At 38.4% G+C, this 15,470-nt stretch overlaps 1 protein-coding gene and 1 non-coding gene across 6 annotated transcripts in view; one reads left to right on the forward strand and one right to left on the reverse strand.

Annotated features, from left to right (window-relative positions):
- The window catches only part of LOC118006538 (NAD(P) transhydrogenase, mitochondrial), a 92,064-nt gene extending 89,381 nt beyond the window's left edge, over nucleotides 1-2,683 (forward strand). For 4 of the 5 annotated variants that reach the window (XM_034999230.1, XM_034999227.1, XM_034999226.1 and 1 more), the window contains exon 22: nucleotides 1,287-1,436. In XM_034999230.1, the coding sequence (XP_034855121.1) occupies nucleotides 1,287-1,436 (150 nt within the window). Of the gene's footprint in view, nucleotides 1-1,286 lie in introns of all 5 variants that reach the window. The other variant, XM_034999231.1, reaches the window with a different exon arrangement.
- Nucleotides 2,684-15,152: 12,469 nt separating this feature from the next.
- On the reverse strand, nucleotides 15,153-15,258 carry LOC118006581. Its single transcript, XR_004678118.1, has one exon. It is a non-coding gene; the product is annotated as a U6 spliceosomal RNA (small nuclear RNA).
- Between the last annotated feature and the right edge of the window lie 212 nt (nucleotides 15,259-15,470).

Here is a 15,470-nt window from a genome sequence, read left to right on the forward strand (position 1 = left end):
GCTTTCATTTTTGGATAGATTACATGTCCTAGACTACTATAGAAAGGCTTTCATTTCCTTAAGAACTAACTTGATATTTAACTGAATAGCACCATCCATAATTCATGTAATTGTAAATGACTGTGACACATCAATATTAGAGATAGCCTTACTTCTTCCATTTTGCTTTGTAGGAGCATAATATTAGTTATTAGCTCTGTCTTGTGACAGGCTAGATTGTTCTTTGGGCTTTTGTCTTGGAACCTTCTGATCTACTTTAAAGTGTTGGAATAAGAATCACACCATTTTCCCACTCAGCTACATTTACCTTAGGATTTGTAGCAGAAGTTTATACGCTAAATTTGTTCTCTTAAGCCCATTCAGAGAAAGATACTTATTTTTCTGACTAGAAAATGTTACATAGTCTTTATGGAAGAAAAGCACTGAGAAGAAAATCTCTTGTAATCTTATTATTCATAGATAAACTATTGTTAACATGATTTTTGTCTCACGGAAAGGAGTAAGGGCAAATGAAAGTTAATACAATGTAAACATGCCTTTAGAAAGCACTCCCTGGGGCACCTGGGTGGCTCAGTTGGTTAAGCGACTGCCTTCAGCTCAGGTCATGATCTTGGAGTCCCTGGATCGAGTCCCGCATCCGGCTCCCTGCTTGGCAGGGAGTCTGCTTCGCCCTCTGACCCTTCCCCCTCTCATGTGCTCTCTCTCATTCTCTCTCAAATAAATAAATAAAATCTTAAAAAAAAAAAAAAAAAAGAAAGCACTCCCTGGAATTGTGTAAGACTGTTGAATCACAGACCTGTACCTCTGAAACAATACGTTATATGTTAAAAAAAAAGAAGATAGTAGGAAGGGAAAAATGAAGGGGGGGGAATCAGAGGGGGAGACGAATGAACCATGAGAGACTTTGGACTCTGAGAAACAAACAGGGTTTTAAAGGGGAAGGGGGTATGGGGGGATGGGTGAGCCTGGTGATGGGTATTAAGGAGGGCACATATTGAATGGAGCACTGGGTGTTATACGCAAACAATGGATCGTGGATCACTACATCAAAAACTAATGATGTATTGTATGGTGACTAACAAACGTAATAAAAAATTTACCACCAGGAAAAAAAAAAAAGCAAGCAAGCAAGCACTCCCTGTGTATTGTAGAAGTCTGTGTACTCAGGAGTTAGTAGTGGTATGTGCTTCATTCAAAGCTAGGGCAGGGCAGGGTCAGCCTGTCTGTCATGTCCCAGTCAGGTCTGTTCAATACACTCACTCTCTCAGTTCATCTTTGCTCCTTAGGTCATCGTTATGAAGAGGTCCTTGGGTGTTGGCTATGCTGCAGTGGACAATCCAATCTTCTACAAACCTAACACGGCCATGCTTCTAGGCGATGCTAAGAAGACCTGCGATGCACTGCAGGCGAAAGTGAGAGAATCCTACCAGAAGTAAATTTTAAAGACCAAGCTGTTGTCTGACGAAGCCACTTCTTCCATTGTGGGAACAGGCAAATAAAGTAATCACTCTATACAGCTGATAGACATCTGTAGCAAAGCTCTTGGAAGAAAAAGAAGACTGAAGAAAGCAAAGCAAGCAGGGAGATTTTTCAGGAACAGTGATCCCTTGATGTAAAAAAAAAAGATTGAGAATTCTACATGTCTTCCTGTGCATATTTTTTGTGTTATGAATTTCAAAAGTATTTTATAAAAGGAGAAAGAACAGCCTTATTTTAGTTCTAATCCATTTGGATTTTTTTAAATTCTTCCGCAGTAGTCAGAGTGTTTAAGAAATTAAATCTTTAGGATCTTAGTACTTACATTATATATATGGATCTGAAAAATCTGACCCTGTAAACATTACAGCTACCTTCATTTATGTTTTTTGCAACAAATGTTACTAATTTGAAACTTTTGTCAACTTTTGAGCTATCCTCTTACCATTTAACCATAATCTGAATTAACCATATCAAATTGGCTTCAACTTTTTGAACTGTACTTCCAATTCTAGGTTTCAGGGATGTATTTTCTGACTTCTATTTTAATATATTAAAGGACTAGATAATCTTTCAGAGATGCTGGGAACAAATCATTTGCTTTGTATGTTTCATCAGGACACCAATGAAACATGTAATTTGAAATCAGTATTGTATTTTTAAAAATCCCATTTCCAATCAGATCTTTTTTTAATTTCAATCAATTTATACTGTGTATTACTATATTAAGTGCACTTGAATGGAATTCAAGTATTTGACTAATCAAATGAGTTCATCATGTTTGCATAGAGATGTAGCAATTGTCTCTGGTAACAAAGGGCTAAAGTGAATAGTTCTGCCTGTTACTAACATCTGGGGAAGACTTGCTACTATGAAAGAGATGAAATTAATCAGTCTCTTAACTGTTGGCAAGAATTTTTTATCCAAATCAGAGTGTGTTTTGAGGTCTTATGTAATTGATGACATTTGAGAAAAATGGTGGCACTTTTTTTTTAGCTACCTATTTGTTTATCTAAGCACCAGTAAAAATCATGTCTTTTTGCAGTAAAAGTGTAGATTTTCTTTGTGACTTTGCTACTGTTCCAAAAGCTCCTTATAGGTGAATGTGTGAGGAATACTTGGAATATCTGCCTCTCTATTTAACGAATTTGGTACTAAGTTTCTCGAAACAATTATAAACACATAAAAACTATTTCTAAACCAGAAAGAGAAATAACTGGTGTGAAATTTTTTACTGCTATACTCGTGTTTACTCAGTTTACAACTCACAGTATCTGTTGGTTTGGTAGTCAGCTTCTGTTTTGCTGTGCCTGAGATTAAAATCTGTGTGTGTGTGTGTGTTTGTGTGTTTGTGTACATATGTTTTAAAAGCAGGAAAGACTCCTTTTTAATTTTTAAGTGGTAAATGCAATTTGCTACTGGATCTCAGATCATTAATAAGCTAAAGTCTGAATTATATCATGAAAGTTCTACTAGAAAAAACTAAATAGTATCTTTATTTATGTCCTTTTCCCTTTCTCAAAGTAGTAGGTACATCTGGAAAGCAGCAACTTGGATTTTTTGTTGTTGTTGTTTTTGAGATAATTCCTGCATTGAGCTTGAACTAAAAATAATTATACTTGGATTTATTTACTTTTGTTGTTTATAGTAAGTATTTTTAAAAGTACGAACCTCATTCTTTGCTGCTCACTAGTCCTTGGTCATTCAGTTGTGTTAACTGAATTGAACCAACATCCAGTTGGTTTTTTTTTTTTTTTTTACTTTATTGGTTATGCTACTTAAATGAATTTAGATACATAATTTCTTAAAGTAATACTCCTAAAAGTTGGTGGCCTTGGATTATTTATGGTAAAGTCTAATATCAACAAAAATAATCTTCATCCATCCTGTTTTATTACTCTTTTTTTCTGCTAAGTCATACAACTGGAAGGTCTGACTCCTTTTTATTCTTGTATTGCTCACAGTATATATTGATATTCAACTAGAAATAATTTTTTAAAAAATCCATTGTACCTCAGAGGCTGTTACCAAAAAAAAAAAAGAATTACACATAGGCAGTGAAAGGCTAATGTTGATGTGTCTTTTAGGCCTTTTTAACAATCCTTTTTTTCCTCTTGTTTGTCATAAATTGGGAGTTTGTGTTTAAAGTTATGCATCTAAGTAAAGAATGTATATAAGTAAATGTATAAATTTTAATACATTATATGTATGTTTCTGTCTAACTGTGGACAGTTTTCTGGCATATAAATCTTTTTATCATTCTCTCTATTTTTTCTAGGGATTGGAATAGAGAGGAGTGAGAGAGAGAGGACTAATCTTTTTCTGCATTGGGCGTTTCAGGCGTTTATGGACTCAGGGAATAACAGTTAGGTATTTGGTAATGAATCTGGATAGTGGGCCTTGGCCTTTCTGAATCGATCCAAGTCATGGCCCTAACTTTTAGATTTTGCTGTTTTGTCATACAACACAAATATGGGATATATTATGTATCAGTCAGCTTTAGGGTTTAGTTCAATTTATCCTATCCCAAAGCCTTATTATGTGTAATTAATAACTCATAACCCATGTGTTCATCTGACTGAGAGGCAAATTTTCAAGTCCCTTAAGGCATAAGTCTTATGAGTTAAAGCATTTTAGAACTGGAAAGTTGGATAGCTCTTTTGGATAGCTAGGGGAGATAGTTCAAATGTCTAATTTATAGCTCCTGCCAGTTTTTGAGAGTCTTTGCCAACAAATATTATTGGGTCAGAATGGTAAAAGAAAAAAAAAAACAAAAACAAAAAAACAAAACCCTATACTCCAGAGGCAGCAACTTGACATTCCTGCTGCTCTTTAGATTCTCAAAGGAAAGAAGGATGAATTTAATTAACAAGGAGGGGAAAAAAAACTTTAAGTGAAACTTTAAAAGTGTTAGTGTAGTAAAGGAGCAGAAATTTTGAAGCTCTTAAGATTGTTGTTCTTAAACTTTTAGAAGTTACATATTGGGCTAAGGAATTAAACTGTTCACTATTTAAGTGGTTATATAGACATTTACCATGGTGTATACTGTAATTCTGGATGGAAACCTTTTGTATAAAATAGTGATGGAGATGATGAGACAGTAATTAGAATGTTGAATATTTGAAACTCTGACATACAATGATTAAGATAATGGTAGAAAAAGATAGTTGGATCTGGGTAGATAATTTATTTGGGGAAGAATGGAAAACCATAATGGATAGGTAGAGAAAGGCCAGTTTAGGATTATGGAGAACTTTAAAAGCTGGAACTCAAGTAGTGGGGAGATACTACATCTCTGTTATGTTGTTGATTGTGAAAGCATATGACTACCTCATTCTATATAAAATATTTGTACTTCATATTCTTGCCAAAGATCACAACTTTGAACTCTATTTTCCAGTTCTTTCCAAAAGCCCATTTCTGAAGAAGAATAACTAATGAAAAGATAGCCTAAAGGATATGGCGTCCAGTTTGCCCCTGGACATTTCAGATTTTGCTCAGAGACCAAGCCAGCCCTTCAGACGTCTGGGTGCTTGGGCTCTGTTGGGTGGGTCATTGTGGATAACAACGACATGAGGGGCTGGAATGGAAGGTGGGGGGAGAGGGATCTAGCTCACTTCAGGGGATTATGAGTGTGGGAGAGGTACATGTGTCAGCAATAGAATGGTGGGGAGTAAAAGTGGTTGTCACAGACTTTGAGAAGAATTGAGGTGATGTGGATCTGGGGTACACAGGTGACACATGGGAAGATGGTGGCTAGTTCCTTCTCCCAATGATGGAGAGATGTGAAGAAGGAATTGAGAACTTAGGGCAAGGGGTTGGAGGTGTTCCTATTTATTATAAAGACAGAAGAGTAAGATCTAAGAACTTTCTCATCCTCCTTCTTGTTGTATTTGGGAAGATGAAAAGCACAACACAAAGTGATCTGATGTATAGGGAATAGTAAAAACCCGTGGAAATGGACCATTCAGAAATTCAGATAAGGCCATTTTTTCCCCCATCCACCTACTTTGTTTTTGGCTTACCACAGGAAAAACAAAACTTGGAAACTTCTCCAGTAAGGCGTAGAACTAGATTTAGCCAGTAAACTTTTATCTAAATCAGCCCTTCTCTGGACCCGATTTTCCAAAAGCCAGTGAACCGCTGTCAGCCAGCCTTGCCTTCCCCCACTTCTTTCTTCCAGTTTGGGAGTGCACTTTCTACAAGAGTACAGTGCTTACACTGATGGAGCAGGGTCTGTGCCTGGTGAATTCCATCCAGACCTTGGGATTCTAGTCCTCTACTACACACACACACACACACACACACAGATATGCTGGGTTCAAACTGAAAGGTCACCTCTAAACCTCTAGAGAAATGGGAGAAAGTCTGACTGGGTAACTGCCTTGTGTTATGTCAGTAGGGAGATAACTCCTTTCCCAGAGGGATGAAACAGAATGTCATGGCTTTATCTTAGAATGTTTTGTCACTACTCTGAGTTTACTGGAACACTATGCTTCAGAAATCAGTCCTAGAAAAGGCCTTTAAAAGCTTTCAGGGCTTTACTGATTCGTGGAAAATTTTGTTCTTGCAAATTATAGCCGGCTCTGTGGTTTTGTCCCATTGGGGTATCTATGAGCATGGAAGCTTAGACATACTTTAGGTCCACTTTGTGTCTGATTGTGGATAACTGCGTCGTTAGTGTTGGGTGTAATTATAGTAACTTGGAAACATGCTCATATAAAGATTAGAATCATCATTGTAAATGAGACCAATAGAACATTCAAAGACTATGACAAAATCTTATGAAAATCTTATCCTACACGGAAGAATTTTAGAGTACTGTACTGCTTTGGTCCTTGCTGTCATGCATCTCACCCAGAATACTGTCTGTGTAAGCATCACGAATGGGTAGGATTTTAATGGTGAATACAGGAAAAGTAGTTGGATGATGGCATCACTATGAAAAGTGTTACTGTTTTCTACATAATGAATCACTCTTGGTAATGGCTACATTTCTGGAGGGTCTCACCTTTTGCTAGATTAAACATAAAGGCATTTTAATAAGTATGTTACCATGGGTGTGGGGGGGAGGGAAGGAAGTACATTTTTATGTGTGTTCCACATGGAATTCTGTTTAGGACTCATTATCTGGAAGTTTATCTTAACCTTTTTTTTTATTATTATTATTCCAGATAGAAAGACTCTGCCCTCTTACTCATTTTATTTATTTATTTATTTATTTATTCATTCATTTATTTTAAGATTTTATTTATTTATTTGACAGAGAGAGAGACAGCAAGAGCAGGAACACAAGCAGGGGGAGTGGGAGAGGGAGAAGCAGGCTTCCCGCCGAGCAGGGAGCCCAGTGCAGGACTCGATCCCAGGACCCTGGGATCATGACCTGAGCCGAAGGCAGACGCTTAACGACTGAGCCACCCAGGTGCCCCCTCTTGCTCATTTTAGTAGCTCAGTGGGTAATAGTAACAGCAGCTACTAGCTGAGTGCTTATTTTGTGCTAGGCACCATCTTGTTTGCATCCTGTGAGTTTTCAGGGTCTCCTACAATAGAAGATGGCGCCCTTGACCTGACGGTAGCGGGGTCCACTCAACCACTCTTGATGTTTGTCAAGCAGAAATAGCTAAAGAAAAGATGGCACTCACAAAAGGGAGGAACCATGTCATACTAAACTATTTAAATATATATTTTTAAAAAACCCAGTTGAAATTTCAGCCAGAAGATGCCAACCACTTACAAAATGACATGAAGAAATGTGACTTTGGGGGAGGAAAGCAGTGCCGGCTGTTTTCACACATGGCATGACAAAAGTTGCTGCCTATCGCGTCATGATTTGTCTCTCCACCCATTCTGTCTCCAAGCTGCCATCTGCCTCGTCCACAAAAGCTTAAATCCTGGGGTTGCTTCTTCCTTAGGAGCAGAACCAAGGAAGCTTGGAGCAGATTGTCCAAAACCCTTTTAGGGTTTTGCTTTCCAGAATCATAGCTACCACACCACCATGTCTGCTTTGACCTCTCACAGCTTCCTACCCAACAGCCAGTCAGTCAGGCCATAGCTTTTTGCTGTGAATTGTCACCTCCCAGGCCACAAACTCAGATGTACCGAAATATGACTTTATTTTCTATAACTGAACTGAATTCCTTTCGTTTAAAGCAATATAGAATTGGAAGGAAGGAATACGCAAGGTGGAGGACGTGATCATCTCAATGTATTTTGGCGAATTTCTCCTACGATTTATATTTGGGGTGAAACTTTGAAAAGCTTTTGTATGAGAACAGAATATTAATGTATTTCTGCAAAGAAAGTAGTAAGTGCTCTATTTAAATAATTTAAAGTGAATTGATTAGAAAGCTTCAAGCAAAGAAATTCTGAGGACCAGTTTTCTCCTGAGATTAACAGAATTATGAGTTTCAGAGACCTTTATTTTAAAAAATTTAGACATTGAGTTGTTTTGGGGAAGGTTTTTCATTTGGTCCTCTGCCCTGTGAGGAATGTAAAGTGCTCTGTCATCTAATCTATTAGTTTATCAGTAGTACTTTGGTATTAAATCTATAGCCAAAGTTGAACCATTCATTCAGATCTGGAGCACATCTGAAACAAAGAAAAGTAAAGAAACAGCTCATTTGATAATTATTGTCTTTCTAAGAACACAAGTCAGCATTTATAGCCCGTCTAATTTTTTTTTGTACTGATGAAATTTTTTTTTAAATAATGATTTCTGTGTATGTTATTAATTGTAATTTTCACTGGGGAAATTGGAGCACAAAGCATCACAATGTTCCCCTAATTACGCTGTGGCAGATGGAACAGCAAGAACTATATCTTCTGCCAATTAACTATATTTGTCTTCTTAAATTACAAGTGCTTGGTCATTTCAGTAAATATCATGATTCCTATTTTACGCATAAACTTTTTGTTCCTCTGGAATAATATATTCTCCTCCCCTGCCCACCGGAAATAAAGAAATTGGAGCAAAATGGAACAAAGAAGATAATATGTTCAAAAGTGCCATGATTTAATATTTTCATGCCACCACTTGAGTATGAATTTAGAATAGATTGCAAGGGACAGCAAGGGGCAATCAGGTAGAGAGCTTAGCATAATAGGTGTTTCCAATGTACCAGAGTCTGGAGGATGAGAGGGCTTGTCCAGGTGGAACAGAGGGTGAGAGGAGGAAGTAGCCCCTGCTCAGCCTGGGGGAGATGGGGAAGAAAAGCTCCTGAGAAAAGAGACATTCATGAGGGAGCATTCATGAGGTGGGTGAAACCCAAACTATGGTAGTTCTTCTAGATTCCAAGTGGAGGGAGGGGATGGCAAAGGAAAGAAGAATCCGAGATCATTGGCATGAGAATTTTGGAAGGGATGTGGAGTAGGGAGTTGCAATTTAAACTGGAAGAAGCCATAAAAAGAGTTAATGGTAGCACTAATGACATTTTCTAGACTACAAGGTGCTGTAGGAAATTGCTTATGCTTGAAATGTTTTGATCTATTCCCTCCACCATTGACTCGGTTGGGTTTCCTGTCTATAAAATATATGATCAAGTGGCAATGATGAGCCTAGCTGTTACTTATTTTTTGCCGTGTGCTGTGCCAGGGAGCAGATATATGTGGCATGTTCCCTTGCAGTGAAGTATGGGGTGCAAAATTATAATTTGGTGGAAGTGCAAAAACTAAATGATTTGCAAGTTATGGAGGTAGCTCACAGAAAAGAATGATTGTTGCCTGGATAAGAGGAGGGAATTCTGGGGAGCTTTTGCAGAGAAGCATTCTGGAAGCTAAATAAGAGACAGGCACATAAGGAAGGAACAAGCATTATTTTATTTTATTTTATTTTTTAAAAGATTTTATTTATTTGAGAGAAAGAGAGTGAGAGAGAGAGAGAGAGAGCACAAGCCAGTGGGGAGAGTCAGAGGGAGAAGCAGACTTCCCACTGAGCAGGGAGCCCGAAGCAGGACTCAATCCCAGGACCGTGGGGCCATGACCTGAGCTGAAGGCAGATGCTTAACCGACTGAGCCACCCAAGTGTCCGAGAACAAGCATTTTAAATGGAAGAGATAGCATGTGAAAATTCACTGAATCAAGATTTTTCAAAGGAAATAATTCTCTTCAAATACGTAACACAACACAGATTTTTAATTCATAGTTATTGTTTTAAATAAAACTCTGGTGCTAGAGGACTGTCATTTTCCAGGTTATTGTGGGGAGGATGCTTGGGGTCATGGCTCTTGGAATAGTCATTGTTTTTAAAATTTTTTCTACTGCCTTTCAATAGTCATTTGTCAATTTTGGTACTGACGAATCTCTCTTTCCTCGCGCTGCTCTCTCAAGTAAAATAAAAAATAACATTGCCAGTATTTTTCACAATCTGTTCCTTACCCCATCTTTGTCAGAGCGCCTGTGAAGGAGGGACTCTGACTCTATTCTTTGTGTTACAGAAGGCTCAGGTTACCAAGAAAGAGTGGATTCAGTTGAAACTGGGCAGTGGTATCTCAGTAGTGCTAGTTTTCTCTACCTTTTCTCAAGGTCTGGGACTTTCTTTGACTTTTGGGTTGATCTCAGAAGATCAGTCTATCAGGCAAGAAGCAAGCCTGTTTCTGTGGTGACCATAGTCAGTGTGGTTTTGTGTCAGTTTACCTAATCTGCAAGTACGGTTCCTAGAATTTCTTTCCTTGTCTGATTCTAGCTTAGCCCCAAGAGAAATTGCCTGAAATTTGGGAGAACAGGCAAAGTGGTAGCCATACCACTCTGAAGGCTTGTTCAGGGCCCCCAGGTACTGCTGCCACTCCGTGGGACTCATCTCCAGGCCCATTTGTTGACCTTGTGCACCAGTTGGGACCCCAGCTCCTCTCACTCCTGTTGGATCCCTTTCTTCAGCTTCTCAACTTTCCGGGCAAAGCTTATGTACACGGACTCAGGAAGCTCACCAGCTTCTGCAGGTCACCCGTGTTGTTAAGTGTGAGAAGACGAGGTTTCCAGTTTGTCTTCACTCTCTCCCACTTCATGTCAGGCTGTCAACCCTGCTCACTGATGGTCACTTCAGGCCAGAAACAGAGCCAATGGCCTTTCATAGGCTTTCACTCTTCCCCAGCATCTACAATCGTGTCAAGTTGCATTCCTAGTAAATCTCTTCTTTCCTATCCCTCGTTGTGGTTCTTCTTCCCTGATTGAAACTTAACTGGTATAAGTCCTTCACAACACGTCATGATGCTAATGTAACTGATTTGTGATCATTAATGGTGATAAGGAATTAGGATGGCATAAGTAATTGAAATGACAGGTAGTCGAGTGTCTTATTTAATAATTTCAACCATTTCTCCTAACAAATATCAAAATTAGATGACTCACATTTCACCACCTTTGCAAATGGATTAAATGATGAAGTCAGTGAATGATTCTTTCATATGGATTAGTACTTTTTTCCAAAGAGCACAAGGGGGATTAAAACCCTTGTAAAAGCTATCTTGTTTTTGGCATAGAGTGGGGTTGTGTGGAGAGAATTTCCAGGTACGATAAAAGGAGCAGGCTAAAAATTTCCATGATGTTTTTGTTCTAGAGTATGCACACATACAGAGAAAGGTGGACACCATTTTTAGAAATTCCAAGAGCTCTTGTTTTTGCTTATGTGAATCAATCCTTCTTTGACTCTGGGCTTCACCCCATGCCTCGCTTTGGCCAATGGACACTAACAGGTGACACACAGAGAGAGGCTAGACAAGTGCTTGTGCATTGGGATTTGACCTTTTGGAAGGTTCCTTTTTGGGAGCTTGTGGTCATACTATAAGGAACCTTGGGCTGAATCATGAGAGGCAATCTGGAGAGAGTTTGGAGGATTAGGGGCTGTCTTGGACTTAGCAGCTGAAGGCAGCTGCATGAGCAGAATTCCTAATAAACAGAATTCTGTGCAATAATAGCTTGTAGTTTGGGGGTGGTTCATTATACAGCCATGGAAGATTGAAACAGCTATGACAAAGTATTAATAACAGACTTTGTTCCTCCTCCTTTTTTTTTTTTTTTTTTTAGAAAAAAACCTATGCATCGACTTAGTTCTGACTATGGCTCCTTTCCCCCTTTCCTTAAATTCCTTCTTATTACGTTTCATTGTCTCCACTTCCCCTTTCCTCGTGCGAGCATGGGTGGTCATTTTTCCAGGTGGCATGAGTTGGGAGATAGTTAGAAACCCTGTTTACTCCAGAATATCTTCCTTCTCAGTCTGTCCTGGTACTTGAAACTTCAACATTATTTAAATAATGATTTTTTTTCCTTCTAAGCTAAGAATTTCCATCTCCAAGGATGAATGCGCAACTATCCGTGGACACAGAACATCACTCCCCATCATTCAGCATGGAGCCAGGGTTCATTTGTTAGTTTGCTCTCCCAGGAAGCGGCTGAGAGGAGCTGGCCCTGCCTTGCCTGAGGACCTTGCCCACACATTTACATCGGTCTACAAGGCTTTCTTCTTATTTTGTCATCCAGTTAACTACTTCTCTTCCTTCAGTTCTTGACTCCGTTAATACTTTCTTATGGAAGTGTCCCAGAACCCCCTGATTAAGTCTATTCTATTCCAGGTGCTCATAGAGCCAAATGCCTTCTTCAGAGCAATTTCAATTTAACCTTTTTTATATGTAATTATATTATATTTATACCACCTGGGGCGATAAGCTCCAAGGAGATAGAGATCCTGTTGATTTTTGCCCACTGGAGTATTCTCAATACTTAGAATATACTCTGACCCGTGGAATGTGTTCAGTATGTATGTGTTAAGAGAATGAATGGATGGATGGGTGAACTGAGATTCTAAACAATTGACTTCTCTTTTACCTTCTTACTTTAGACATTTTTGTGCCTGGACTGGGTGTTTTAGCCCTATTGCAGGCAAGAAAGCAGGCCCATGGCATTCTAAAAGCTCTGTGAGGTGTTTCAAGAGGGGAAATCAAAGTTAAGAGTGCTATCCTGAAGCTAAGTCTTACTAGAGCATTGTGGACTCCCTTACAGTGCCTTATCCGTTTAAATTCTTACCCCGAATAAAGACCTTCTCAGAAGCAAGAAAACTAATAAGAGTTCACATGAGTACTAGCACGCCTTGTAAAAACATCACTGGGCTGCCATAAATATTCCTGTTTTTCCATGCAATAAGAGTTAAAAGCTTCCCTTTCTTCTATAATTGAACAATTTTGGATTATTAAGGAAGAACTGTAATGCTTCATTTTAACTGAGGTACAACTGACACATAACATTATATTATTTTCAGGTGTACAACATAGGGATTTAATATTTGTATACACTGCAAAGTGATCACCATAACAAGTCAGAACTATAATGCTTTAATACACTTTGTAGTTCTCACATCTATCTTCATTAAAATATGTAATAATTAAACAAAATCATTTATAGTGGGTTTACTAATGTGAGCAGAAAAAAGGAAGTGTTGGAGCTTTATGTTTTATTTTAACATTGCTATTCTGACTTTGAATGGGTTGAGCAAGAATAGCAATCATGATTTAGCCAATATTCAATTTATGAATAGCGTTTTTATAATCCTCTGAGGGTTGTGAAATCAAAAGCTTCTACTTTTATTTCCTTAGGGATAACTGCTGTTTATTTTTCAATTTAGAATATCTGGGAAGTAATTGACCTGGAGAAGCATTTCTCAAAATGTGGCCCTAATGACAGGTAAGAGGAAAATGGTTTCTTTTCTTTTTTTAAATTTTATTTTATTATGTTAGTCACCATACATTACATCATTAGTTTTTGATGTAGTGTTCCAAGATTCATTGTTTGCATATAACACCCAGTGCTCCATGCAATACATGCCCTCCTTAATACGCATCACCAGGCTAACCCATCCCCCATCCCCCTCCCCTCTAAAACCCTCAGTTTGTTTCTCAGAGTCCATAGTTTCTCATGGTTTGTCTCCCCCTCCTATTCCCCCCCGCTTCATTTTTTTTTCTTTTATTTTCTTGGACATCTCTGTAGCATTTGACACCATTGACCAGCCACTATGGAAAATATCTCTTCTCTAGGATACTACCCACTGTAATTAACATAGTCTATGAGCACATTACCTCTGTCAGAACACCTGTAATATTTTATTTCCCTAAAGTCTACGTCTGCTGGAGAGTGAGCTTCTTGAGGGCAGAGATTGTCCTTGATAAATGGCTAGGTGAATATATTAAAAAAGTCATTTTAGTGTGATAAATGAAAGGGGGGAGGAAGAAAGTAGTGCATGGACTGATACAGAAAATGAAATGTCAAAACTACCCTGGGGGGCGCCTGGGTGGCTCAGTCGTTAAGCGTCTGCCTTCGGCTCAGGTCATGATCCCAGGGTCCTGGGATCGAGCCCCGTGTCAGGCTCCCTGCTCGGTGGGAAGCCTGCTTCTCCCTCTCCCACTCCCCCTGCCTGTGTTCCCTCTCTCGCTGTGTCTCTCTCTGTCAAATAAATAAATAAAATCTTAAAAAAAAAAAAAAAAGGAAATTAAAAAAACAAAAAAACTACCCTGGGATGTTGGTACAGTGAAATGTGCCACTTTATGCTGTTTTAGGACCCATAGTCTTTGGTAGTAGAAAGGCTGAAGGGAATTGGAAATAGAAAGCAAGCTGATTCTCAATTTCTAAAAATTCAAAACAACAACAAAACTTGGAATGCATATTTTTGACCTTAGCCATAATGTTTGCATTTCACAAATCTCATTCTCTTTTAGAACAGGGGTAAAATGGTGCTCATTTGGGTTTAATTAGTACAGATTAAATCGTGATCCTCAGCAGGAACTGTTCTGTAATTATTCTGCTTCTTCACCAGATGGTGCTTGTGAGCCAATTAGAAAAAGATTGGGTTTATGGTTTATTCACTGAAGGGGAAGCAAGGGGAAATTTGTGAATTAAATAGAATAAGAAAAATTAGAAAATTAGAAAAATTCAAGACAGCCTTTTAGAGTTGTTAGAGTACTTGGAGAAAATCTCATCTTCCTTTTCGGTAAAAATATTAAGCTCTTGAAAGAAAAAAAATACTCATTAGGAACAATCACCAAATTTTGAATGTTTTGTGGGCTAACTGTCCAAGCCTAGTGAATTAAAAAATTCTCTTTCCTCTCCTTAAAATGCAGCATTAATCTTTGGCTGGAAACAAAACCATTTAAATTTTTACATGTGGAGAGTAATGGTTCCATTTCATAGTGTTACTTTGTGAAATGGGTTATTGTCCAGATTTCAAATGGCGTGATAGGCAGTATTCCTTTCTTTTCATTTAGAGGCTTTAAAGTGTAGGAGTTGAAAGAGAAGTTTCTGGATTCATACTACTTGACTTTACCCTAGATCTGCCCCTTCTTAGCTGTGTAATCTTGCGACTTCACCTCTCTAAACTTCCTTTCCCTCATCTTGGAAAATGAGGGTGCCATAGTTTCCACCTTATTGGATTGTTGTGACAATATATATAAAAGACTTAATATGGTGCCTGGCACATAGTAAGCCCTCAAAAAAAGTTAACCTTCTTGACATTTCTCATCATGTTTCACTTACCAATCAAGACTGATATATTCCGAGTCACAAAACAATCATGGAAAATGTAAATTCAATTAAGTTTACATGTCTTTCCTTTTTTCCTCATTCCAGTATTCTAACCTATTACCACTCTGCCTTTATCTATGAAACTCACTTATATTTACCAAGTATTTGTTTCGGGGACAAACTGTCCCTTCAAGCTCAATCGAGACATTTATGTTCTTGCTCAGGGGCATGCCAATCTTCTCTGTATCATTCTGATTTTAGTATATATGCTGCCGAAGCGAGCACAAGGCATTTATGTTCTGATGTGTGGTGGTTGTGATAGCTTAGCTTCTTCTAAACTTCAGGATAAGATGGTTTCGTTTTCTCGTTACAGTCCCTGAGATTGAATGATTGCAGTGACTGACAGCAAACCTCTCCCCAAGGAGCTTCTGTTGCTGACAGAACCTGAAGGATGCTACAGTGGATGGCAAGTATCACAGCAAAGCAAGAAGAGAGTG

Source organism: Mirounga leonina, unplaced genomic scaffold (genome assembly GCF_011800145.1).
Source record: "Mirounga leonina isolate KUSES-001 unplaced genomic scaffold, KU_Mleo_1.0 Mir_97, whole genome shotgun sequence".
In the NCBI taxonomy this organism is placed as follows: domain Eukaryota; kingdom Metazoa; phylum Chordata; class Mammalia; order Carnivora; family Phocidae; genus Mirounga; species Mirounga leonina.